This window comes from Gallus gallus, chromosome 5, assembly GCF_016699485.2.
Source record: "Gallus gallus isolate bGalGal1 chromosome 5, bGalGal1.mat.broiler.GRCg7b, whole genome shotgun sequence".
In the NCBI taxonomy this organism is placed as follows: Eukaryota; Metazoa; Chordata; class Aves; order Galliformes; family Phasianidae; genus Gallus; species Gallus gallus.
In genome coordinates, this window is record NC_052536.1 from 43,887,810 (window position 1) to 43,914,991 (window position 27,182).

Consider the following 27,182-nt stretch of genomic DNA (forward strand, 5'->3'; position numbering starts at 1 on the left):
AAAAATAACCTGCAATTCTAAATCTTAAGCAAGAATTCTAAACGTGGGCTCTTTTTAGCAGACCTACACTCAACATTCTCATAAAGAGGACCCAGAGGAGTTTCATTTTTTTTGCTGCTCTTATAAGCATACAGCCTACATCAAAACTTTTGAAATACAACTTAGCATTTTGCTGTTGTTTGTTAGGTACTCTGCTGGGTACTCACTGAAAAAGCTCTGGTGGGTCAGAAAAATAGGATGTTGGGCTTTCAAAGAGCCACTACTATGAGCTGCATCTCCACCTGAGATTTCATTCCTGAAAAGCTTATCTTCAAAAGTATTTCTGCAATAGGTTAAGCCAGCAAACAGTGGTAATTTATTTAAATAGACAGGGCTTAATACCTGCCAAATGATTTAGTTTTGAAATAATTTCCCAAAAGCTTGTTTTCCATAATAGGAAGGTGATTAGATGCACACTACCAGTCTCAAATTCCCCCCCATAACATTAATCAGCAGCCATGTTTTCATTAGACATCAGCTCAGTTTTATTTAACTGTTAGCAGGCTGACAAGTGTATACATTGCACTGCATTCATATATTCTCCAAAGCAAGCTGTGGAATTCCATAAAGAGGAATTGAGGAGTAACTAGTATCTTCCGTTACTTCTGCTGGAAGACTGACTGCAGATTTCCTTCCTGATGAGATAAGGATCAAGAAAACTTATTTCTCCTCTGCGGCTCTTTTTTGTTAGCACTGAAAATATATTTATAAAAAAAGGTGAATGTTTACTCATCTATTACTCATTCCCATGAGACTGAGGCTACTATCTAGAAGTAGCTCCAAATTGGATAGTCTTTCACCATTTATTTATTTAAAAAGAATGAACGAATCCCTTCCTACTGGCCCTCAAGTGCCACCTCCAGCGGCCCACCGGAAGTTCAGAGTAAGGCTGTTTCTACCCTCCTGGACAGCCTGATGGCCAGCCTGCCTGGACATGGCCTATATTTTAAATGACATGACGACCCATCTCTTAGAATCTTGCTACTCAACTACTTGCAGTCAGAAGTACAGTCCCTAACTTTCTACCTATGAAATAAACTACTGGCACTACCCGGCTTTGTTCAGAGTTACACATACATAGCTATCACAGTAGGCTGCAGCAAAGCGTTCAGGTTAAAAAGTCTCACCTCGTTAGTATAATGCAAAGCTAATTCAGAATTGGGTTTTATGCACTTCTTCATGCAGAACCTGGTTATCTGCATGTGCTAACTAGTTATCTCCAAAACTGGAATAACACATCAAGGCCACATTCAGTCTTCCAAGCAAAATGTTTTCTGTTAGCTTCTGTGAGAACCTTCAACAGTCATACTTGACTTCTCCAGTTTTCTGCTTCACAGTTGCATTTCCATGGGTCAATTGCATGAATAAAATCAATTTACTCATTCTGTAACAGAGCCTCAACTCACTGGCCTAGCAGCCATATCCAGCAGAAAAACAGAGTTCATGGGAAAATTTGTCAAGATGAAGAATATTTCATCATCCACTTAAAATAAATGAACCAACCACAAGCAGTCACACTCCTCTCTCTTTTCCTCTCACCCCACAAAAACCACACACTCCCTTACTATCTTAGCTACAATAAGCACAAATTTTATTGAAAGTTCCACTGTTGGTTCACTTGCTTCTGACAGCAAGCACCAGAAATTCATCTTCTCTGAGCATTCTAACTGTTTCTGGTTCTTTTCAAATGCATCTTTGTGATGAACAAGTTCGATCTTCATCATCCAAGGGTAGACACTTTCCAGCTACTTGCTAGTAAACAGTACTCCAGGTAAATTTCAGCTTTGTATTCTTGTCAGGAACTGAAGCAGAGGACACAAGACAGCCAAGTCTGTAGTACAAAGGCAAGACTACATGGCTGTAAGCTGTAAGTAACTCAAGTTTTGTTTCAGGCACAGAAAGGATGCAACAAGTACTTCATCACTGGGCTATTAGATGTATATGGATGATGCAAGTCTTTACTGTTCTACTGCTGAAGCACTGTCAAAGTGTATTAAAATGCATTCCTGACTTCACACTCCTGTCAGCTTTCTCTCCAGATAAATTCTCCCTTAAGGTTGCATGGGAAGATGTGTTATGTCCTAAAATACAACTGCAATATTCTTTTTATTGAATAATAATCACTTGTTTGAGAACAGCACCTCTGACTACTAACATCCCCAAATTATATCATTTTAACCTTTTTAAAAAAATTGAGAACAGCATTAAAAAAAAAATCAGCAGTAGAAACAGAGGTCTATCAAAAGATTTTACCAGGACACTACAATTAAAAGTAAATTCAGAAGATAGTTTGTGTATATGTATATTAAATGTTAATTCTTAGATTATATATATATACAACAGAACAAGAAAACTGAGTATTCAACATGCAGTCCAGGTACCACATACCATAGCTAAAACCCACTCACTAAACAGAATTTACTTTTAAACTGTGTGCTACAGAATTAAATCCAGTATGTTTCATAAAGTTGATGTACCACTGTATGTTCTGTTGGTATTGTCATTATAAATTGGTAACATACAGGAATACAAGTGGTTGTTGTGATGAGCTTTTTTTTTTTGTAAAATAGAAGTGTTGTGCCTGCAAATAATACCTAATGAGTAAGTCTTTTTTTTTTTTTTTTTTGAGCCATGGGATGTTAATTTCTCGAGCTTTCTTACTGCCTGAGTTACATTAAGTCTCGTGACAGCAGGTTAAGTCTGGGAAGACTGGGGGACCAGGCTGTGCAAGCTGACATAGCTTAGGAATAAGCTGACTTACAAAAAGCAAGTCCCAGAGCACATCTGCCCAGTATTCTTCTCCAAAGGAGAAGAGCAAGCAGTTATACCTACCACCATTTAGATTAACATTTATATCCAGACAGAAACCTGAATACGCCAAAATAAACTGCAAGCATTGCTTACAATCCTAAAAAACGAGAAAGCTAAAGCAGACAATTGGATGAGTTCTGACTTGATGTTCAGATTCGCAGAGTGTTTTCCTTTGTTTTTTTTTTTGTAGTCTCCATGGATGTTTTACATGCCGAGAGACAGGCAGGAGCAAAGCAAACTTCTACTCAGATCCATCATTATTTTTACAAATAAGGATCTGAGCTGGGCAGTTACCACAAAACATACATATGTAAACCCTGACTGCATTACCTGTAATATTTGCAATTCAAGAGAATCTGTTTAATGCTCGCAATAGTGCTGCAGAATAGGTAGAAGGTGCTTACGCTAGTGGAAAAGAAACTTCACTGTTCATCACAGAAGATGTTCATACACATGTTGAAGAACCCAGAGCAATTGACATAGGAAGTACTCCCCAAATACTTATTTATCACCCCCTTCATCCCTTCCAACCATAAATCAGGTTCAGAAGACTTTCTTCTTACAGGCTTCACGTCAGCCTGGATGAAAGTCAGAACTCATCCTCTCACTCCATCAGATACTGAAATGCCACATGCTAAAGGTGTCACGGTAAGAACAATTTCAATGCACAGCTGTGTTCCCCTTTAAAAGGGCAGGTTTCTCCTCACAATAAAAATTTGCAATAGAAGTCTGGTAAGAGCATCTCACTGAAAAGTTACTCTGCAGATTCAAGTCTTGAGTTCCTACAATATTTTACTGAAATTGCCAGAGAGCAACTGACAACTGCAAGCAAACTCAATTCTTCTACTGCACAATTCCATCAGTGGATCTTGCGTGCGCTGATTTGAAACTTCTCCTGATGTGCAGAGAAAACTGGTTTAGAAAACGTGGCTGGAGTACCAAAGTTAATTTTCTTTTGTTTTAGTGAGTTTAGACAGCTCAGAATTGTGAGGAACTCAGCTGGAAAGAAGCAGCTCCTCATTTCAGCAGCCATGCTTCAACCTTAGCTCACATGGAATCACGTTTACATTATGAACTTGGCTTTTACTCAGTGAAAGGATGAGTATACCTCACTTGAAAAACTGTGCTGCAAAGTAGGGTTACTATACACACCAACACAGATCTGGTATTTCTAAGGCTCAGGGTAGAACCCTGAATTCAATTAAAGGCTGCACTGCTTAAATAATGAAAACAGTTTGTCTATAAATTTCTGTTCACATAGCATTCGGAAGCTTTAGGACTGGCACTTTCCATTTTCCGGCAAAAGAAGTGCTGGTCTAATAGGTCAGATTCATGTTTAATATTTCTATTTCTCTAACCATGTTTTTGCAATCATCGGTATCGTATTTGTTCAGCTCTACACTACAATACGCACTTGGCCCCAACTAGCAATAAGTACAAGTATGTACTGCTTTTGTACTGACAGGCATGTGTGGTGGTTTACACTGATCTTACAATTTTATGCCTACTTTGAGGAGGCTTCACACTTGATTTGACAAAGTCTGTTGACACAAAGCTAGCCCCTCAAAGCTCTTTGAGCAGATTTGAACCAGCAAAACAAGTTTACTTTAGATCAGCACTCTATGCCGCAAAGCTGTGAGATATTCAACATTATTTTAGGAGTCCTAAAGCTGGAGCTACTCTGTCACAGAACCATGACCTCAAGCCAGGGAGGATTACAACTAAGAGCTAGTTTGCTTAGCATTTTTGCTGGTCTTGTCCTTACATACACCCTGCAATTGATTCTCCATGCCACACTGCCCTTATCAGTTGTTCAGTACTGACTGTTTATATAGTGTGTGTGACGGATTATATCAAGAGGCAGATACAGAGTAAACTCAATATTTCTAAGAAGAGATGTTTTTTTAACCCAGACTGGTTCTACTCATTTTCAGCACGCGAGCCTACAAACAGCTGTAGCCAGTGAACCGCTGCAACTGCCTGCGAGCAAAACTGAATTGCACCCATGCTTCTAAGGAAATACTCCTCAGTCTTCAGCTTAAACGGTTTAATACATTCAGTGCACCTGACAGGATTTTAGCAGTCTTAGATGACCAGACGGGCAACAAGATACAATTCGTTTCAGCATTTTTAGTCCCTAGGAGTACTCTGTAGCGTCCATCTCAGTAAGATCAGCAAGTGAAGTGCAAGACCTAGAGTCTGCTTCTCCTCATCCACCTACAAAGCATTCTTTGGGAGCCCTACAACATGTGGCTTAAATAATTGAAGTGAGGTGCAGGCTACAGCTGGGAAGTTACTTTGATGCACATGATATGCTTTGAAGCAATATTAACCCAAATCCATCTTTCAAGTAAAAGCCAAAAGAAAGGTATATGTATAGTTTTAAAGAATTCTAGTCTTCTCTTAAAGAAATTACATTGAAAGCTGCAGTATCAGAAATATTAAGAAAAAAGTCAGATGGCATTAAGTTTCAGATACAATAATCCTTTGGAACCTCAGCTAATTAGTGATTGTCACGACTGTGCATTGTCCATTTCACCCACAGAATTTTTTTGTGCGTGTGTTTGTGTGCAAGCAGGACAGGTACCTTCACAAAAACACAGAAATGCTCAGCATTACTTTGCTTCCTACTGTGGGTACCAAAACACACAATGTCAATTGCAATAGAGGTAAGTCTGACTATTTCTGATGTTAAAAAGCCGCCATTAAAAGTGAAGAAAAAACAGTATGTTTACCTGTTGCTTCTGGTACGCTGTATTCGGGTTAATTTTGGACTCCAAAAGAAGAGAACCTAGAAAGAAAAGTTCCACTTATTTACATGTGTACTGAAATTTCAATCTCAACATGATTTTTCTGAACGCTCTTCCCTCAGGTGGGTATTAACATCTTCCCTCCCAGCAACAGACAAACTTAATCCATATTCTACAATTTCATCTTTCATTTTTCCCCTCGAAGATATTTTTCACATAATACAGAACATTCAGGAGCATCTGAGGACTGGATTCTCAGACTCTGCCACACTCTGAAATAAAACCTCCTTCTGCATAAGCACCAGTGTTAATATAAGTCCGGCTTAACTTGGAGGACTGACCTTGCTGGAAAAACAACAAAACATTAGAACTGCTTTTATCTGTGGGCACATCACATCCCTCAACCACCTTACTGTTCAGCTGCCAGCACATGAGGGACTATGACAACCCCAACTTCAGTGTAGGCATCTGCAGAGCTACACTCAAAATACATGACAAATATACTGACAGATTAACTTTGCACTGTCTGTAACTGAAGCCTAAGGCCTCAGGCATCCCTTAGAGGCACTTTTCATTTACCAGTTTACACTTATTCTTCAATAGAAGTTCAAACTATCAACTACTTAGTTACATAACAGTTCTAAGGTAGTTTTATATTTGTTACTAGAACATTTGCCAACTGAAGCAATCTTAAGTATTCTCCCAAAATATCAATAAAAGAAAAAAATAAATGCTTCCACCACCTCAAACAGACAAGCACAATAATCCAAAGGTATGACAAAAATTACTTGGATTTGAAGAACATACTTGGAACTGGAAATAATAGTATTTCTAAATACCACAGTAGAATCAACTTGTTGAACAGATTATGACTCAATAGGTTTCACTATTTGAAATGCGTACCCATTCATTAATCCACATCAAAAATACACCCAAACTAACACTTGCTGACCAAGTGTCACCATACTAAACCCTGTAAGTTACATTTACAAATGAATTACTCCACTCTTGTGAACTGCTGCTAACTAATGGAAGACATGAGGTTGGAGGAGGTGAAGGAAGAAAGACTGATGAATCTGATAACAGGATTTAACTCACTGGAACAGAGGACCATTAAAGAACAGCAAATATCAGAAGAGTTCCATGTCTGTAGGACAATAAAGTTTATTACTTAATGAACTCAGAAACTTTAACAAGAACTTCAGTGTTCACTGTAGAGTTGTAGTGTTCTGATTTTTTTTTCTTTTCTTTTTTTTTTTTTTTAAACTTACCTGTGACTGCTGCTTCTACCTGATTTCTTAGGAAGAATTGCAGAGCAGCAGCCTTCAGGAACCATGCTGGCTTAAGGAGATGTGCCTGCCTCATGCTGCCCTTAAAAGAAGAGCTGCTTATAAATCCAGATACAATCCAACAACAAAACTGAGTTAAATGGCCCTCGAGGGGAAAACAAAAGATAAAAAGAAAAACAAAAACCCTACCTCCTAAAAAAACCAATATGTACCACCCTTTCTTTCTCAGAGCTTTTCTGTTTTTTAACCCACATCAATTAAACTGCTTCAGTAACAGGGCAGAAGCCTGAGAGCACAATTACAGAAGAAACACAACTACAGAGTTAAGACAAAGAGGACAACTTCAAGGATGAGCTGTAGTGATGAATCCAATACACATATGGTACTCAGGCCACAGTTTCAGGCTTCAAACCTTGGGTTTGCCCAGTGAATATCTATACACAATGCTCCCTTTGCTGTTACCACCATCAGCTAAAAGCAGTAAGCGTTTCTCTTCCATTTTTCTTTCAGTTTCAAACTCCCAGCTTCAACTAAAGTTCCAGAATGCTATCTCATGCTGCTAACTTCATTGACTGTCTTCTAGAAAGTCTTCTGTCTAGAAATAATAGCAGCAAACATGAATGAGGATCCTCTAAGAATTACAAGCAATTGATATTTCAACACTATTCTTAGTTCTGAAAACACATACAGACATGGAAATCCTGAAATCAGCATAAAGTCACATGACTGAAATTCCATGTTTGACATAATACAATTTAAAAAAATCTTGAAGACAACTCAAACCAGACAGTACATCTTTCAGGCTGGAAGCAGACATCAGAAAATGGCTTCTTTACCGGACTGGCCACAAAGGAGCATTTCTTCCCTCCCAAACCTGATGCCTGCAGGAAAGACAGTCAAGCCTTATAAGGCCTGACTAGCTCCTCACTCCCACATGATTCAACTTCTTCCTCACCACTCCAGACAATAACTAGAAAAACATGAACTCAGAAACAGAAATGTACTGAAGTGTAAGCTGCACTCTACAGCCCGTAACAGCTATGAGTCCATTCTTCTGGATAAATGGATGCTCTGTTTGTGCAATTTGGGCTCCAAAAAGGGTTCAAGTCAAAAACAAAAATTAAAAAAAAAAAAAAAAGAGATGAGTGGCTATTCCAGAAGTTAGTTCAGTAAGCCTATTTTCCTGCAGTAGGTTTTACAGGATCAGGCCTGATACTCACTTCTGGGAAGCAGGCAACAGTAACAGATACCTGTAACAGAAGCGTGCTCTTTAGAAAAATGTTATCGAGTTCAATATACCACAGTATTGATTCCTAAATACCAGCCAAGAGGCTCATTCTGTCACCCGTCAGAAACAATTATTTTTCTGGTGGTAATATCCTAGAATATAGCAGGACTATCCAAACTACTTCATACCAACAGAATTTCATCTCATTCCCCAATGACTTTATTCAAAGAGAACAAAGACCTGAAAAATCACCTAAATATAAAGTATGTTTTTAAATAAACCACCCCACAATTATACAGATCTACTTGTTCTCTAAATTACAACCTTAAATGAATTTGCAAAGGTAACTGCAAAAGAACGCTGCCTGAAAGTAACACCTGAAACCACCACTGATTGGCACAATTCTCTTATTTGCCACTGTAATGCAATATAGCACAGCTATATTCCTTTGGCTATTTTTTGTTTTGTTAGTGCAGCAAAGCCATTCTGTGATGTGACTTTGTGCACAGGGAATGGTTTGCTCAAAAGGAACTACATACACAATGCTATTTTAGAAGATACTTAAGGAACATCACATGTCCCAAAGCAGTAGACCTCAACAACAGAATTGCAGAATTGTTCTCACATATGCATGTGGAGGAGACCTGCTGGTAAGAAATACGGCTCCTCTCCCATGAAATTTACTTGGATCTGTCTTCAAAGGAAATAGAGGAAAAGACAGGGAAATTCTCACTCATTTCCTTTCATCAGCATAAAACCTGTTTAATGCTGAAAAGAATTTCTAAACTTTTGTTAGTTTTCCCCCTATAGAAAGCATCTTCATTTTTAAACAAGTTAACACTGTACTTCCACTTGGAAAGAGGAAAAGTATATTTTACCTATTTTTGGTTGTTGTTGCTCTAGAATTTGTAAAAAGCAATACTCTTCCAGGAAAGGCCTGGTGCAGGAGACTTCTACTCAAAAACTGAGCTGTTTCTCTGACCAAGTGCTCAAGCAGCTTACTGTTGCACACCAGCCTTACTGGCTTAGGACTCAGCATTAGAACTGTACCCATAGCAGCAGTAGCAGCATGCTTGTAAAACAAGAAAAAAAACAAAAGAACAAGAAACACCCAGGAAAGGTGTAAGACATTCCTGGTCAAGTGCTACCGGTTTCTGTGCTGTTTTCCTTAAAAAAAGAATTAATAAAAATAAAATGTAATCCCTTGAGTCTGTATAAAAGGAAAGCAACTAGAAGATGGCAAGGCAATATGGCCTCCAATAGGGGAGCTCATTCTGGATTGTGAAACTGGGGTCACTGGACTGGTAAGAGTTTCTTAAAAGTTTAAGCTTTCAAACTGCCCTAAGTTAGTTGAACAGAAGTTCACTCTAAGGGTCACCTCAGTCATCTGGGCTCAGGACATAAAGGGATCTGAAACCACACCATGAGCACCAGAAGCACAGACATTTCAAGAACCAGTCAGGCCACAGCAGTCTGAAGAAAACAGAGTTTAAGAAATCTCAATATAGGAGATCACTCCAAATTCCCTGCAATGACTCCAATAGTGCCCAGGAACATGACAGACACCTTAGTAATACAAACCACTCATCTGCTCTAAATTCTTTTAAGACTACGTTAAAAACAACAAAAACCCTACAGATAAGAATTGAATATAACTGCAGCCTCTTTATTACTCCAATTCAGCACGTTAACTTACCTTGGACTTGGCATAATGACTCCAACTCTTATCTGAATACCCTGACCCTGTCATAAAAACCCAACCGCCTGCAAAGCAGCCATGGAGCTGCACAACTAGCAGACTGAAGGATGTGCCAGCCTACACAGCCAGCCACATGAGCTCAGCTGCTGCTGGCCTGCAAACAGTGGAAGCAGAGTGGGAATTTCCAGTGCAGATGGGAACCACTGCTCACGGCCCCCACTCAGGAAGCAGAGCCTTCAGCTTCGGTCAGCTCCCAGCTTCCCAACCAGCTTCCTGGAGCACATCAGCAAGAACAAGCAACGTGCACAGGATGAATCTCAGCACAAACACTAGGAAAAGCTAGTTTATAAAAGGAGGAAGGAAGAATTTCATTGTGGAAAGAGGAGGAGCTGACAAAGAGACAATACAAGAACGAAAGGGAAACACAGAGGTAGTGGTATATAGGTCAGGTTCCTAGTGCTTGCACAATTTTGGGAACTAGAAGCTACTGAGTTTCAGTTAAAAAAAAGCACGTGAGGGAACACAAACTGCACAGTACCTGAAACACGTGGTTTTAAGTCTGGCATCACCTTTTCCCAAATTATTTGTTCACATTTAATAGTGACAGCATTTGCTTTCTTTAATCCAGAAATCAGATTTTGTGAGGTGTTTACACAAGCAAGTTAGAAAAAAAGCTGGCCTATTAATAGAGTGCACACTTCTCCAGGCCAGACAGATACTACTGACTAAATTAAGAACTTACACACTGCACGTTATTCGCTACTCTTGAAGCATGTGCTTGAGACAAGCCTGATGTGTGTATGCTATTGGGTGTATTTCTGTGTACTATGAGCAATTACGTGTGTGAGCACATTGTTCTGATCAAAGTGCCTTAGTTATACAGCACAAAGACTTTTGTTTTGGGATCCTTTACACCAAGTTATGCTTTCCATCTTACAGATTGTTCACTTATAACAAAGAAGCTGGCAGCAACAGCCCAACTGTGGCTCAAATCAGTCTTACCACTCAAAGCCCATGAAGAGATCTCAGTGTGAATGAACTATTTCTTCACAAGAAACTCATGGACTGCAGTCCTTCTGCTTTCTTTCCCAAGAGGAACAAAAATAAGTAAATTAGGAAATTGATTAGCACGTAACAGATATGACAGTTTTTAACCATCACTAACAGAGCTCCTGAGCACAGCAGCAGCAGGGACAGCAAGGGCTGTATCCACAACAAAATACATGGCAACACAAGGTCTGCCTGAAAGTATAGCGATAATCTCCTCACCTCCCTCTCTCACGTTCAAATTAAACAAAGTCTCTTTCCATTCAGAGTGTTTTCTTTTACACTGGAAAGCCGGCCAGACTAAGGCGGCAGCTTCTTCACTGTAAAATACATGAGTAAAAACCTCAGAATCATAGAATGGCTTTGTTGAAAGGGGCCTTGAATCACCTAGTTCCAACCCCCAGAATAAGCACCAATTTATTTTTTTCAGGTATAATTAAGAAACTACAAAACCCTGAGATTCACGGTTAATCAGAAGATCAAACAACAAAAACTTGCTCAGATTCAAGTTCGTTCCTCCACATCAGCTTATGATCTGTTTGCTGCACAGATTTTGGTAGTTTGACAGAACTTTGACAAACAGTGAGAATCAGTGACGTTCAGGGTGTTTTTCATCCTAGTTTCTACAATGAAAAAAAAAACCATGGAAGAAAAATGAAAGGTCATCTGTTAGTGGTCACAGTCCACTTGACATAGTAGCTGTACACTTAATGAAGCACCAAGGCATGCACTGACAGACATTACTAGCAAAAACTACATGCCAAATATTTTAAAACATATAATTTAAAACGTACCCTGACCATAGCACTCACTCCACCAATAATCAAGAGTAGTCCAAACGTAGCTATTGTAGACACTACTACTTGGCCTGTAGTAAATTTTGTCATAAAAAGTGAAGGAAATGGATAATGCATCATTCTATTTACCGTGAGATCTTGAGCTGGTCAAGAACTGATAAATACTATTTCATCAGGAGAAAAAAAAAAAAAGTGCCATTCTGTCCGTTGTCTTTTCTACTACAACTGCACTTTGCTACATGTTGATAGATGCTAGGATGCCTTAAGTCTTAGAAGAAAGAAGAAAGGGCAAGAGAGGAAATAAATGGATATCAGACTCATTTTTTAAGAAGTCATCAGGTGGCCAAAAACCACGATTTAAGTCTGAGCACTTCTTCCACGAGGGGTCATTTCCACAAACACGTGAGGCCAGGTAGATCACAGCGATCAGTTCTGAAGCGGGGGCATGCCGGGTATCTGCAGATGGATCACGAGATGCCCACACCCGCACACGGCTCACAACCAGACCTGACCGCGTTTGTACGAAACGCTGCATATTCACTGTGAACCCAATGCCTACTGTGCCCGCACTCGATAGCAGCCTTCCGTTTCCCCCACTTGGAGTTAGAAGAGCAACTATACCCAGAGCCTGCTTGCTTCTTGTTACCGCGTTTGAATTACAGTGCGAAACGCTCAGGCAAGGAACACACAAAGCTAAGCCCACGGCTTTCCAAGGCAGCACGAGGCCGCAGACCTCGGCGCGCACTCACCATCGCTCTCCGCCCTGACTAGCAGGGACATGCCCTTCAGCCGCTCCACGTAGCAGGAGGACACATGCCCCGTGCCTCGGTCGTCCCACTGCCGGTCCTCGTTCAGCGTGTAAACCTTCACCCTGCGCCGGGTGTCAGTCATCGTGCCGCCGGCACCACGGCCACCGCGCCGCTTCGCGAAGGCTGAGGGAGCGTGCGGGCGGCCGGGGGCCGGGACCCCTCACGGGGGCAGCGGGAAGGAGGGCGGCAGCCCCACGCGGCCGCGCCAGGAGAGCTCCTCGTCCCGCTACTCAGCGCTCCGATGAAATCCTCATGTCCACGGAGGCGGAGGGCCGAGGCGCGGAGAACGGCGGGGAGAGGCGCTGCTCCGGGTCCGGCCGACAAAAGGCGGGCAGGGCTCCGCGGGGAGAGGCGGCGAGGGACGGAACGTGGAGAAGACGCGGATCCGGGGCAGTGGAAGCAGCGGCAGGCAGCGGGCGGCCCGGGCTGGCAGCGGCGGGCGGCCCGGCAGGCCGGAGCCCGAGCGGGAAGCGCTGAGGCCGGGCTGAGGCGGGCGGGAAAGGCGGGTGGGAGCGAGGCCGCCCGGCCCGGCCTGAGCGCGGCTCTTTGTGCGGCGGCCGCCCAGGCCCGGAGCCCCTCGCTCGCGTCCGTCAGCGCGGGGCGCCGCGGAGCCGCCCTCCTTCCCGCGGGGCCGGGACCGGCGGGCGCTGCTGGTCCTGGGCGGGATGGCTCAGCGCCCCGGCTCCCCCATGGGCTCCGGTCGCAGGCGGCGGCTTCACTCTCAGCCCGACACCGCCGCCATGTTCTTCTTCCTCCTCCTCCTCCTCTTCCTCCTCCCGATGCAGCTGCGGCGGCTCAGTCCCGACTCCTCAGCGCGCCCCGCGGCGTGGCCGCACTCCCAGCACCGGGCGGCAGAGAGGCGCTCAGCCCGACCCTGCCGAGGGGGCGAGCAGCAGCGGCGCGACGCGACCCGTCCAGCCCTGCTCCCTCCGCCTCTGTCTCGGCCTCAGTCACTGCGCGGCCGCCATCTTGGTTTCACCTCTCACTGGAGGCGCGGGGTCTCCCAGCCAGCAGCGGCACGGGCCGCCGGCCAGCATTTAAAGGGCCAGCGGCCCCGAGCGGGCAGCGGGGTGGGGGTGAGCTCTACTACGAGGCTCGGCTCCGCGCGTGCTCGGCGGTACCCGTACAGTCCTGCCGCACCCCCCGCAGCGCCTCGCCGGATCGCTCTCAGCCGGCGCGGGCGGGAGGCGCCTGGCCCGGCCCGGACGTGGGCGCCGCGTGTGTGGGTGGGTGGGAAAGTGCCGCTGAGTCCCACGCCTCGGGAGCTGCTTCTGCCCCTCCCTGTCCTCACTGCACCGTGACCCCGTGTCAGGGCTCCGCGGAACACCCGGCTTCCTGAAAAGCTTTTATTGTTATTATCTTTTTTTTTTTTTCTTTTTTCCCCTCTCCAATATAGCTGAAAACCAAGAGTTAAACAGCTGCTGGCTGAACGGCTGTTGGACCTCCACCGGCAGGGATAGGCTGTGACCATTGCAATAACAAACAGAAGCTGTTGAGTCTCTGGTTCTGCTGCTGCTGCCGGCACCCGAGCGCATGTCTGACAGGCTGCCCTGCGAAGGGCACAGCAGGGCTGGTGTTATGCACAAACGGGAGCACATTTTGGGCCCCGCTGACATTAGAGCCCATTTAAGATTGTATATTGGGTATGCTGCATACAAAGCCCTCCCTTCAGGGTAGGGAGTCCTTGCAGAGGGATCTGGACAGATTGGAGGACTGGGTAGTCAACAGCCATATGAAGTTTAACAAGAGTCAGCTCTGCACCTGGGATGGGCCTATCCTGGCAGCACTGCCAGCAGGTGAGGGGAGGGGTTGTCCCATACTGCTCTGCCCCGTGCAGCCTCACCTCCCACACTGGGTGCAGTTCTGGGTGCTACAATATAAGAAGGACATAAAAGTATTAGTGTCCAAATGAGGGCTGTGAAGATGGGGAAGACATATGAGGAGTGGCTACAGCCCCTTTGTGTGTTCAGCCCAGAGCAGAGCAGGCTGAGGGGAGGCCTCATGGCGGCTGCAGCTCCTCACGGGGAGTGGAGGAGCAGTGCTGAGCTCTGCTCTCTGGTGACAGCAGCAGGACCTGAGGTGTGGAGCTGTGTCTGGGGTGGGTCAAGCTGGGTGTTCAGAAGAGGTCCTGCACCATAGGGCTGTGTGCATAGAACAGGCTCCCCAGAGCAATGTGCACAGCCTCAAGCTGCCAGAGTTCAAGGAGCATTTGGACAGTGCTCTCAGACATGGAGTTTGAATGTTGGGTGGTCCTACGTGGAGCCAGGGGTTGGACTTGGAGATCCTTGTGGGTCCCTTCCAACTCAGGATATTCTGTGATAAACTTCAAGAATATTCTTCAGACATCTATAATGTGGCTGAAGGCAAGTTGTCTTCAGTTCTTGGTGCAGTACTGCTGGCTAACACAGTGAATGGTTTAGAAAGACTAGGCTGTGCGAGAAGGTGAAGTGAAGCACTCCTCTCACTGCTGCTGCCACCACAGGGCCACAGGTGGGCACCCTGGGAGGTGCTGTGCCAGGGCCCCTCCAGGGCGCATCTGCAGGTGCATTCTTGTGACTTCAAAAAACACTGATTTTCAGTGAGAGAAATCTCCATGGGACTGCAACATTTGCTCACATTTTTCCAAATATTTCCACCTAAGCAACTCCAGAAGAAAGGCTGGGCGTCCAGTGCATCTTTCCATCCTTGAAGGCAGACGCAAAAGAAAAAGACGCGTTTCTTGTTGTTGTTGTTTTCAACTTAGGGTCATGATTTAAAAGGCAAAAGCATGCCAGGTTACATCTCAATTCCTTCTCCATTTCCAGAGATCTGAAAGATTGTGAAATATCTTTGGGGATGGTGAGAGGTCATTAACTGAGTTAAAAGGTCAGGCTCTATCAGTTCAAGAACCTCGTCCTCACAGAGACTTTGGTTCACCAGGCACTGAGAAAAATACAAGGAAATGGAGGACTTAATACAGTTTTAAACTTACAATATCTACAGAAAAGTAAATTCATGTGGATCAATATACTAAGGAATAAGCCTAAGAGGTTTTACAGTGAAAGCTACTTGCATGTCAGTCAGGACTAAAGAACACCTTTCAGCACTCGCTAGTAATTTTGGCAAGGAAAATTACATTGTTATTATGAGGAATTTCAGACATATAACTTGGAGATAAGCAGTAAAAGGTTACTAGAGCTCTTAAAAATCATAGCTCGTGATTCTTTGGCAAAAAGAAAAAAAATACCATATTGGAGAAATTTACAACGTCTGACTTTATTTTGGTAAAGATAAGGTAATTACCAGCCTGAAGGAGTTTGCCTGAGCATGTAGATAACACACAAGTGGACACTGGCGATGTCTTGCTCCCAAGGCATATATTTTGGCTTGTTCCCCTCAAAGCTGCACAAAATGAATGACTGAGTGAGAAGAAAAACTAGATAGAAAAAAAATGTGTCCCAGTAGGGGGAGTAAAAATGAAGTTGAATGATTTAAGCCAGGATAGTGTCATGAAGAAAGACATTCAGCAAAATGCATTTCTCGTTTTGTGGGAAAACAAACGTAGCAGTAAATAAGTACATTTTAATTTATGTAGAGAGAAGAAGTAAAGATGTACAAGTAGAAGAGACAGCAATCATTATAAGAACAGTTATGAGCATGGAAAAATAGGTGAGAACAAGTGTGCTTAGTAATTTTAGGAATAACTCTAGTTTTCTAAATTTTAACAGTATTGCAGGCCAATATATCTAAATAGATACAGATACCAGTTTTATCCTATCACTGAAAAAACATATGATGGACTTACAGCATATCAAAATGACTGAGTACCCTCCTTGGCGTTATTAGTATGAGCACTGAACAACATTACTTAAAGAGAAACATTCTAAAGTATGTGAGTCCCAAAGAACTTCAATTTGAGAGTATTAAAGGAGCTTGCATATGGTCTCCCAGGAAGTCATGAAAACTGACTATAAGTATTCAACTTGGACAACTGAAGACACAGATAATAACCGATTTACCTGTCATAAATAAAACTGATGACAAATGCTGGTACAGGACATAACGAGTTATGAGATAGGAGTACAGCAGTAGCAGCTGATGTGACTTTATAGAAAAAGAACTTGTCAAGTGTATTTTATTTCTTGTTAAATTAGAAAGTTGCTCATGAAGATGATGGTGCAGGTATAATATATTTGCATTGTTCTCAGATACTTTTCTGGATGCTTGGCCGTGTAGTCTGTCAAGAAGACTCACACTGCATGGGACTGATGTGTGGAGACAGGCACCAATGGAATCATCAGTCAGAGGAGATAATTGTAGATAACCACACAGAAACCAAAAGTAGGACTGCTGCTATTTAGGGTTTGTTATAATGATTAGAAATTCAATGCAAAATCTGTTTGAATAGAAACTGTGGCACAGAGAGCCTGAAAGAGTTACAAATGCTGTTGAGGACCGAGTGCTCAGAAACAGACAGGTTGGCCTGCTGAATGCCGTCACCACTGTGTGTGCTGAAAACAGCGACACTTTGCCTTAAAACTCAGAGCAGTTGACAGACTCAAGAGCTGATGGATGAGCTGTGGTCAGTTAGGGATGTCTTGGATGTGCTGTGATGTACACCTTCTAAATAGGACCATTCAGATAGTCAAATATGAGCTCACGTCTACAGGTAGACATGCAAAGGCAGCTCTGAAAGAAGCTAGGCTGCACAGTGAAGAAGCAACCCGAAACAAATTTCTTACATCATGCTCTGTGCATAAGATCTAGTACTCTTCAGGTATATTGTAAGCTTGCAAGCTGTGCAAGAACATAACATCAGGACTAAAAATAGCTTTAATGCCATGCTCTTTAATTCTGGTGTCTTCACTGTTAAAAGATCTGGAGAAATTGGAAGAAGGAGCAGTATAAGTAACTTTATTACTTTGCAGATCCAGGGCTGGCTCACTCCAACATCTCAGATTCCTGCAGTATGCACCGTTTTACAGCATCCCCTATGAATCACATCTCAGATGCTACTGCTCAGTTTTCACATCCCTCCACCAAATCCCTAGAAGCAGGGATTCTGTGCCTGAACCACAGATCTGAGTCTGGGTATGTCAGCAGTTAAAGTTCTGTAACTCCTTTACCTGCATCATGTGCGTACAAATCCCCTCAACAGAAATGTCATCTCTTTTCTTTGAGCCCCTACTAACATCTTAATTTCACATTGCTGGAAAGGCCCTGATCTTGCAAGCAGTTTCCTTTTAAGAATTCTGTGCGACTGCATAGTCATGCAGAGGCTGTATTTGTTTTGAATTCTTGCGTGCCCCTCTGGAAAAATGCTACACTTATCTAAATATGTAGGCCTGATCATCAAAGACTGAGGAATTTCAAAGCACTGCTGAAGCTGTTGGATGCAGAGGACGTGTTTGGGTCATTTGTTTATCTGGTAGTGAAAATTCCCCTTTTTCTGACGGGGGAACGGAGACATCTGAATTATGTTAGCTGTCTGTGCAGTGCATTGTTCAGTTTTTATGTTTATTATTGTGCCTTTTGGCTGTATTTCTAACCCTTGTTAGTTAGATCTTATGGCATATTTTTTTCCTTTTTCCGTGGCAGACTTCTTAGTGCTAACTTTTGTTCCCTTTACACCTCTCCTTATTTTTTTCTGTACAAGATTTCCACTACTTGTACTGTCACTCAAACTACAACGGTTGGTTGGACTGTAACTCTTAGACTTGACAGTTGGTGGTCTTTTGAGAAAACGATGCTATTTTTCTCCCGAGTGGGAGAAATATGAGATCACAGAATCATAAAATTACAGAATTAGGGGTTGAAAAGGGACCTGTGAAGATCATCTACTCCAACCCCACTGCTACTGATCTATGTCATATAACTTGTTCCCAAGCTCTCCACCAGAAAAGAATATCTCAATTTTCTTATTATCTATCTACTTCATCACCTAAAAATTAGTAACTAGTGCAATACTTTCTTTTTTTTTTTTTTAATTAAAATAACTTTTTATTAAAATAACTTCCTCATTCCCATCCTGGAATGGGAATGGGAACCATTGAAACTCTTTCCCGTTTATGTGAAGAAGAAATAAGTAAGTGAATTTGGAGCAAAAGGAAGAAAGGGGAGGAGAAGGGACATGGTCAGAGCAAGAGCAAGACAGGTACATGGATAGAGGCACATAGACACTTGTGTGTAAACAGGCAGACAGAGTCTCAGCTGCTTGATACTTTAATTACAGTAGTTCTCTGGGATGACTGGACTAGACCTGTGTAAATCTGTGCTCAGTTTCCTGGATAAAAGCTGGTGGAACTAACAGTACTTCTGCACATTAGTAATAAAATGTCAGAAACCTGAAAAAAAGTTCAGGGAAAAAAGAGGAAATTGACTTGAGCTTTTGGAAGGAAGCATTTCAGAATCAGCCATTATACTGACAGCAACTCAAATGTTTAAAAAATTATGAGTCACTTCAGTGTTCATGACAATGATGGCCTTAAAATGCAAATAATTCCAAACTTGCACAGAGCACAAATGATGATATAAGATGCAAGTAGGTAATGTAAATAGCAGGCAGATCAGGAACACATCCTGCTATGAGAAAGGTTACTTTAGTCATCGTCCAAGTCTTCACTAGCACTTTCCATTTTGCATACAAAGCTACCAAGCAGAGGTGAAAACCTGGCACCCAGCTCTGTAATCTGTGGATGAGCTCTGCAGCAGCAGAGGCTGGTATTTAGGGCAGGAAATGCACATTTGTCTCCACACTGCATGACTTCTCTAGCCAAAAGTGAAGATAATTAGGCAACATGCAAAAATAGAGTTTTGCTTTTATTGTGACCTAAAAATAACAACCCAAGCTATTTTGGCACACCTCAATAGTAACACTCCTGGCTGTACACATTCCCTGCCTGTTTTCCTGATTTTCTGTACACGTTGGCTCTTTTATGGCTCCTGCCAGGGATAGGATATGGCACATGTCCATAACTTCCTCAAAAGCATGACAAGTGTCAGCAAGGATCAATTGCTAAGTGTCTTCTCCAATACATGAACAGAGGAACAATCATTCCAGCTGGAGAGCTGTATGGTCAAAACAAGCAAAAGGACATCTTCATACCTCCTTTAAGGACTCTGCTGCAAGGGGACAGGGATGCTGAAGTCAAACATACCAGCCCTATGCGCCAATCTACTATCAGGCTCTTCAAAGAGAGCACGAGTAACTTCAAAGCAGAAGTCAGTCTGAGACCTTCTGTGACTAATGGGCAAAGGCATTACTGGCATGTGGGGATTACCAGCAGATGGACAGGAGGAAGGGGGCCGGGAATGGTGTGCATGCAAGTAAGGTCTGTAGCAGCTCAAGGGGGCTATGGCAACTTTCACGCCTGAGTACATGATGGTACAAGTGTGGTGTGAATGCAGTTATATGTGCTGCAGGCCCTAAGGCCTCTACGGTGTGGCTGCATAGTGCACAGCAATAGGAGTAGCAGTTCAAATGCACACTTGGACTTTGTTACCAAAGACAGTGTGGATGTAATTAGAAGTGCACACCATTTTATTAATCATCACTGCAGCTTATCACTGTATAGAAACTACTTAATAATTATTAAATATTTAGTCACAATTGTTTAAGCTAATTGACATGCAGGGTTTATTTATAGGATTTTATGGTTTTAATCGGTGATCAAAGCTGAGAAAATAAACATCAGAGAATCTATGAGACTGTACTCCAGTCCTATCTCTTTACTACCATGTGTTTAGTAACGACTAGAAGCAGTTAAGGTGAGAAGAGAATTCTTTGCATTTTCTGTTACCGTCTGCATAAAACATCTTGTAAACATTTACTATCTGGAGATTTCAAAAACAGTTTCGAAATTATAACTAAGTTCTGATGGAAAAATTGCATACATTAAAACCTGAGAAGATTAGTAATTAGTCACTGAAAAATCAGGAGTTAGTTTTAGAATAACATAAAGCATCTGTAAGAGGTTCCATATACATGCAGGGAAAGAAGTTTATCATTTGGGTAACTGCTTGTACTTCATTGGAAAGCACTGCTCCTCCAGGTGGGCTGAAGTAGCAGTTGCAGTATTTGAAATTGATAATGATGACATTGTGTTGATCCTCCTGAATTTACATTTCTTTGTTCTATAGGCCTCCACTATAAAGTTGTCTCAGAAATGCTGCAAAGATAATAGTCCCTACTGTAAAAAAATACTGATGATCCAACAGTACTTATAAGTTGTTCCCAAAGGAACGGAGTACCTTCAACATAAATCTGAAACAGAAAGCATTTGAAGTATCTGTTAGTAGTGAAATTTTATATCAAAGTTTCAAAGCTTTGAATTTATTATTTCTAATACAAATTTGAATTATTCTCAGCACAGAAGTAGAAGAGCACGGTCATTTTCTCTTGGAAACAACCTGGGGGCTCAGCAGAAATTTTGTCTCATTTCTATGTTTCAGCACAAAATAGCTCGGTTGCAAGCTGGAAGGTGGGTGGTCATCAAAGGAAAGTAATTCCAACTATGGAATTTCAAGAAAGATATTTTCCCATAGAAGATATCAATTGTGTTATGGCAACATGGTATTTTGTAAATAAAACGCTGAATTACACACATTTCAGGTGTTCCTTATTCTATCTTTTCTATTTTCATTGACCATAGGTATTTTAGGCCATAGACCAAAATAGTCCATTTTTTAATAAAAGAGAATTATGAAGACCCAAACCACAGTTTGCATCTTTATGTGTTACAGTATCCCATCTAAGAAACAAAAGTAATGAGAGCAACCTTTTCTATTTACTAAATATACTTCTAAACTTTTTCTTACAGCAAGCACCTTTCAGATATTGGAAGAGCACAACAAGGTCTCCCCTCACCCTCCTTTTCCCCAGACTAAACAGCCCCAGTTCCCTCAGCCTCTCCTCATAGAGCGTATTCTCCAAGCCCTTCACAAGCCTTGTTGCCCTTCCTTGGACCTGCTCCAGCACCTCCTTCTGTACTGAGGTGCCCAAAACTGAACACAGTACTCAAGGTGAGGCCTCACCGATGCCGAGTACAGGGGCAGGATTACTTCCCTAGTAATAATGCAGTATTCAAGGGAAAATGATCTGCAAATGGCCAAACATGCAATCAGGATGCTGCCGCACAAAAGAGTTCAAGCTTGACTTGCACAAGTAACATTTTTGATGCAAACCATTTCTTTACATATGAAATACAGTAATTCTTATTTTTAAATAAAATTGAATTACAGTGAAACAATGAGACTATAGAGGACACAAGTCATAGCCTATTTCTGGTACCTGAAATTCATCGGACAGTGGACAATGAAAGATCAGGAGTAGCTGATACTTTGAAATAGAAGAGCTCTAATCCCTTCGGAAAGAAGAATTGTCATTGATGGATTATTTGTTTTGCAGAAGGAAACCCAAAAAACACAAAACCCCAGACATTTAAACAAAATGTAGGCTTTCTTGAGCAGAAGCATTTGACACCATGATCAATCAGTTCCATAAGAATTGCTGAATTTTGAATATAAAGCGAGAGAAAAGTAATGCTAGAAAGGAATTTACCTATGCTGCTCTTCAAAGCATTCAAACAGGATTTTAAAAAGGACCTTCATCTGACTAACAGCGGCTTTTTGCACTCTGGTGCTCACGAAAGGTCTGACAGTGGCTATTAAGCAGACCAAAAGTTGTGAACCCATTTCCCCTACATATTTTGTTTCTTTTTGATTGATAATAAAAGCTTCCTTTTAAGTCAGATTGAAGTAAAGGAGTAATTTTCTAGTTTGGGCAGCAGGTCTGCGTTCTGTGTCAGGAAATGTAGTCTCATCATCACAGCCCACATCTAAAACACCTGTGTGGGCCTAGACTGCAATTCCAGGAAGAGAAACCAGCTTCCCTAGGAGGCATTCAGGGGGCTCAAAATCAATTGTTTGAAATATTCAAATAAGACATGCTTATTCTTCTAAAATCTAAATGCCAAATATAGTCACCCAATAATTAGCAGCATATAGAGTAAATGGTTGGGCTGAAAAAGACAAGGTTTTTAGCAAGATGCCTGAAACAAGTTATTCCAAAAGACTCATATACAAAAGATTTGTCAAAAGTTTCCTTCATGGGTTCTGAAAGCACTACCATTAAAGATGACAATATACACAAAATATAAACCCTCAAATTACTCCATCTAGATATGGGCCCAAAACATAAATTATGTTATTTCATATCAGAACTGCCTCAAAGGCAGATGGTGTTTAGATTTGGAAGTGTGGTTTATACCCATTTCTGTTCAGAATAACTATTTTAATTTGAAATTATGAAACCAACATATATGTTGAAGAACATTGACTCTGGATTATATATTGTAGTCTGGAGCATTTTTGTTAAATTGAAAAAAAAAAATCCATGATGTCCTGCATGGTTTGTGCTATTCATAAACTCCAGCTCAATCTGATCTTGCATCATCAGTGCTGGACGGTCTTGAGACCGCTACCAAACAAACTCATCCCTTGCAGACAGCTGTAGGTGCTGCCCATACTGAGGCATTTCAGTAGCCACAGAATCATGGAATCACCAAGGTTGGAAAAGACCTCCAAGATCATCCAGTCCAACCACCCACTTTCCAGCAATATTTCACCACTAAATTACATCCCTTAGTACAACATCTAAGTGTTTCTTGAACACCTTCAGGGATAGTGACTCAACCACCTCCCTGGGCAGCCATGGACATCTTTGCTGCCTCAGAATACCAAGAAAGTTGTGTGGAGTGATGCTCTGGGGAGTCCAGGATTGTAGGGTAAGCTGGATAAACAAGCCACCTCCCCTCTCACATGGTGAATGTAGTATATTAGCAGCAGCAGGAGTGTCAGATGCATTCTTCGCATTTGTGCAGCAGAACATGGAAAATGTGCGAGCCTAATTTTTTCCTCACTTACATTTGGTGCATGTTAGACTTTTGCTGTTTTCTGATCTCTATTAGCCTCCATAAATGTTTGAGGTTCACTGATTTCAATATATTTTCTAGTATTTCGAATATGTTTTACCACAGCCAGTTTAGTGACTATATATGAGGCAAACAGAATTGCCTGCTACAAATGAGCATTTGTTGAAGACACTGCCACCCTAGAAAACTGGTCACCTAAAGATCTCACATCTTATCCTTACCTTTGACTTCCCAGCCTGTTCTGTGATTGACTTCAGTAACTGTGACAAAATAAGATGTTAGGTTTGTAATAAACTTGAAATACATAAGTGTGAATTTTATTGGAAACATTACAACTGAATGCTTCATTTGTGGAACCTGAAATTTAATATATATATATAGTTATATGGATACATTTAAAGGAAAAACTGGCCTAGTTATTTCAGACATTCATTAAGCCTTTCAAGCCTCATAAATGATGGTTTGGAATGTCTCCTTTACAGTCCAATTAAAACACATTTTTCATGCGCGGTTCTTTCTCAAATACTGGTTGGGTATCTGGCTAAGTACCAGAATTTAAAGACAATCATTTTCATACTTCGGCTTTATTTCTTACCTTCTCTATACAGTCTGAGAAAGCTGACAGTGAAGACATTCTCTCAGCCAGGGTACAGCTGCATTCAGCTCAAGATGACTTGTTAGCATGCTCTTTATAAAGCTTAAGAATCTGTGGAGAAGCCATGAGAACTGATTCTAGCTCAGTTTCCTCACTGAATTCTGAATACAAAACTTTACAGAAGAAGCTATGAGTAAACTAATGACACTCTCCTTACGTGGTATAGGGGAATTTAAAATAATATTGGCTACAAGTCAGATGCCAGGCCTAAACCTAACATTTCTGTCCCACAGTAAATTGTAAGAGTGGGGAATTTTGTTTCATTTCTGATATTCAGGAAAAAAAAAAAAAGATTTTCAGGCTTCTTAAAAAATGCTTTTGTTAAGATTCAAAAAATTATCAGCGTTTTATCATTTCCACTAACATTTCTACATCCCAAAATTCTGAACTTTAGCAGTTTCAGTAATTTTCTGTAAAAGCCCTGACAGCATTCTTTGTTTTGACAAGAAAGCATCATCCAGTGGAAAACGGTTCCAGTAGAAAAGAAAAATTAACTGTTTGAAATTCCTGAAAGACTCTATGGAAACAAAAAAAACCCCCAGCATTGGAGGGACACGACTTCATTGCCCAGACCAAGATACCATCAAAATCCAAGGAGAATAAACAAAGGGAATGGGACAAATAAAGCTTTATTGCCAACTTCCTACATTTCATTTCTGGAGAGAATAACCTTACTTGCATGAGACTTTCATTTCAACAGTATGGAAGCAGGAATAAATGCAGATGCACAGTAGGGCCACATGAGTCCAGAGCCAAGGGACTAAAGGAGCTTTCTGGGGAGGATGATTCTTGAGGAAGCACCTCTGCTGCCCCTATGAGTTTCCAACCTAAGCAACTTCCTTTTGCACTTAGGCCTAAATGACCCAGCTGCTCAGCCAAGAATTCCTTTGGTCAGTCCCAGCTGATTTCATAGCCTACGTTCCCAATTCTTTAGACTCAGAATATGGTGAAATATATTTAAAAATTCTTGATTAAAACAATCTTTTTTTTTTTTTTTTCCCTCCTACATGTTTTGCAATTTCAGAATGATCACGACTGGTACACTATAGCAGTTATTTTAACAACGGTGTTTTTGAAGGGGAAGAGGTAGGTGTAAAGATATCCCCTCTTGCCTTTCTATTTTAACTCATGACATCTTATCAGTACTTCTGGCAGCAGTGATAAGAATAGATCTGAAGTGGAAACTCTGACACAGGTGCTTTCCTCATTAATGACTATGATTTAAATGTTTACACTGAAGTTGCTTGATTTTATATTTTAATTCCTGATCTGTCTCACTGTCCATATCTCCATTAACGTAATATTCAGATTTTTACATCAACCCATCATTCAGAACTTGATATAAAAATATGCATCTTCTAATGACATGTAACCAGAAAGTCTTAATTGAAAGAAAGTAGGCTCCAGCAAACATGCCATTGAACAGTCCTGCCTCTACAGTCCACTTTTCAAAACACTGATTATTAAAGTAAGTTACAGAAAAACAAAGACAAATATGTATGAAATAAATGATACTAAAATAATTCATTTAAAGTATGTTCAGTAACCATGGAATGATTACAGAAGACTTACTTTTAAATCCTTTGGATAACGTAGTTTGCCAGGATCTGCATTATAAACATTTTCACTGAATAAACTATCTCCTCTCCCTTCAGATGGAGGTCTGTAGTTTACCTGCATACAAATACACCATAAAATAAGGGGATATAGATTAAGTTCACATTAATTGTGCAGAAAGGATGATAAAGTTATTCTTAGCGTTAGGATAATAGAGCATAAGAATTACTAGGTATTTAGAAAAAAGCATGCAAAGGAAAGCAATTCGTTCATCTATACTAAATATTTTAGTTCACATTCCCAGGAAGTCCTTCAGAGAAAATGAATGATCTTTTTTTTTCCCTCCATTCTTAGCCATCACTTTGGTAGTGATAACTGAGCCAACAAATGTTTACTACTCATATGGATTATGTGATTTAATATTTGGCCATGATTTCTTGGCTGGATCTTTCAGTCTCAGGATCTTCTGGCAGTCCCTCCCTGTGTGCCACTGCTCAGAAACCACGATCAGAAGACATCAGTTGCTTTCCATCCACCGTGATGTAAATTTAGAGATCTTTAGCATGCATGTTACTTTTACAGGCTTATGTTAAGTTTTAGTTAGAGACAAACAGAGTGCATTTAGGTAAAAAAAAAAAAAAAACCTCAGAAATATGAGTTTAATATTAGGTACAAGTTCTGCTGTTCATTGGCATTTTAAACACAGGGCAGGGTACGCCATATTATAACAGTGTAAACTGAAGTTCACCCATTTCATGTAATGAAACAAAACTTGTCAGCAAATGAAATCTGCAGTCCTTTAAACGTGAGGCGTATACAGAATGGCAATGAAATGATACTTTCATAACAGTAATGCAGTGAACAGCTCTTTCATAGCAGAATGACACAGTAATGATAAATAAAAGCCCTGGAAGGTCACAATATTACACAGAAAGTAGTAGTTTAATTTATTCAATCTAAATAACACAAGTCTTATTTTAACATATGTAAAAAAAATTGTACTCACTTTATGCACTTTTTCCATCTAGCATCTGATTTTGTGCACAGTGCCCTCTCACCAGTATGAACCTGGTCACAAACCTGCAGACTGTTGTTGACAGCTTTCTCAGCTAAGTAAGTACACCCATGCTCCTGGTTATCTTGCAAATATGAATGTACATGGTAGAAAGCAACTCTCTTTCTGTACCAATTCTTGGCACCACCTAATGGCTGCTTAGCTTTCTTACCAGCAATTGTTTTAGAAGAGAAAACTCCTATTAATTTGTCCTTGGAACTGGAGGAATGAAATGATTTCCCACATATGCTGCCACTTTTAAGTGTTATAATAAATGCTGAATTATCACAAATACACAATGTTTGTGGGACAGTCACAGCTATCATAGATTTACTCTACAGACACATTGTGAAAATAAATTAGTTGTTTCAAAACAAAGACAGCCACATAAATAAATGCAGTAAGTAGGTTTGCACTGGCAGATGTGTCTGCAAAGTTTACTCCTCCTGCCTACTAACTTAGTGCAAGGAGAAAAAAGGTAGTTTTAATTTGTATTATTTTAATTTGGAATTGCTCATTTCAAAACCATCTTTCTCT

General features: G+C 41.2%; 1 protein-coding gene across 2 annotated transcripts in view; it reads right to left on the reverse strand.

The window, feature by feature from the left end:
• Positions 1–13,456, reverse strand: part of PPP4R3A (protein phosphatase 4 regulatory subunit 3A) — a 37,101-nt gene extending 23,645 nt beyond the window's left edge. Inside the window, exons 1-2 of one of the 2 annotated variants that reach the window (XM_421321.7) lie at positions 12,410–13,456; positions 5,586–5,641 (exon numbers count right to left, since the gene is read on the reverse strand). In XM_421321.7, coding sequence (XP_421321.2) covers positions 5,586–5,641; positions 12,410–12,551 — 198 coding nt within the window. In that variant the 5' untranslated portion in view covers positions 12,552–13,456. The remainder of the gene's footprint in view (positions 1–5,585; positions 5,642–12,409) is intronic. The other variant, XM_004941870.5, reaches the window with a different exon arrangement.
• Between the last annotated feature and the right edge of the window lie 13,726 nt (positions 13,457–27,182).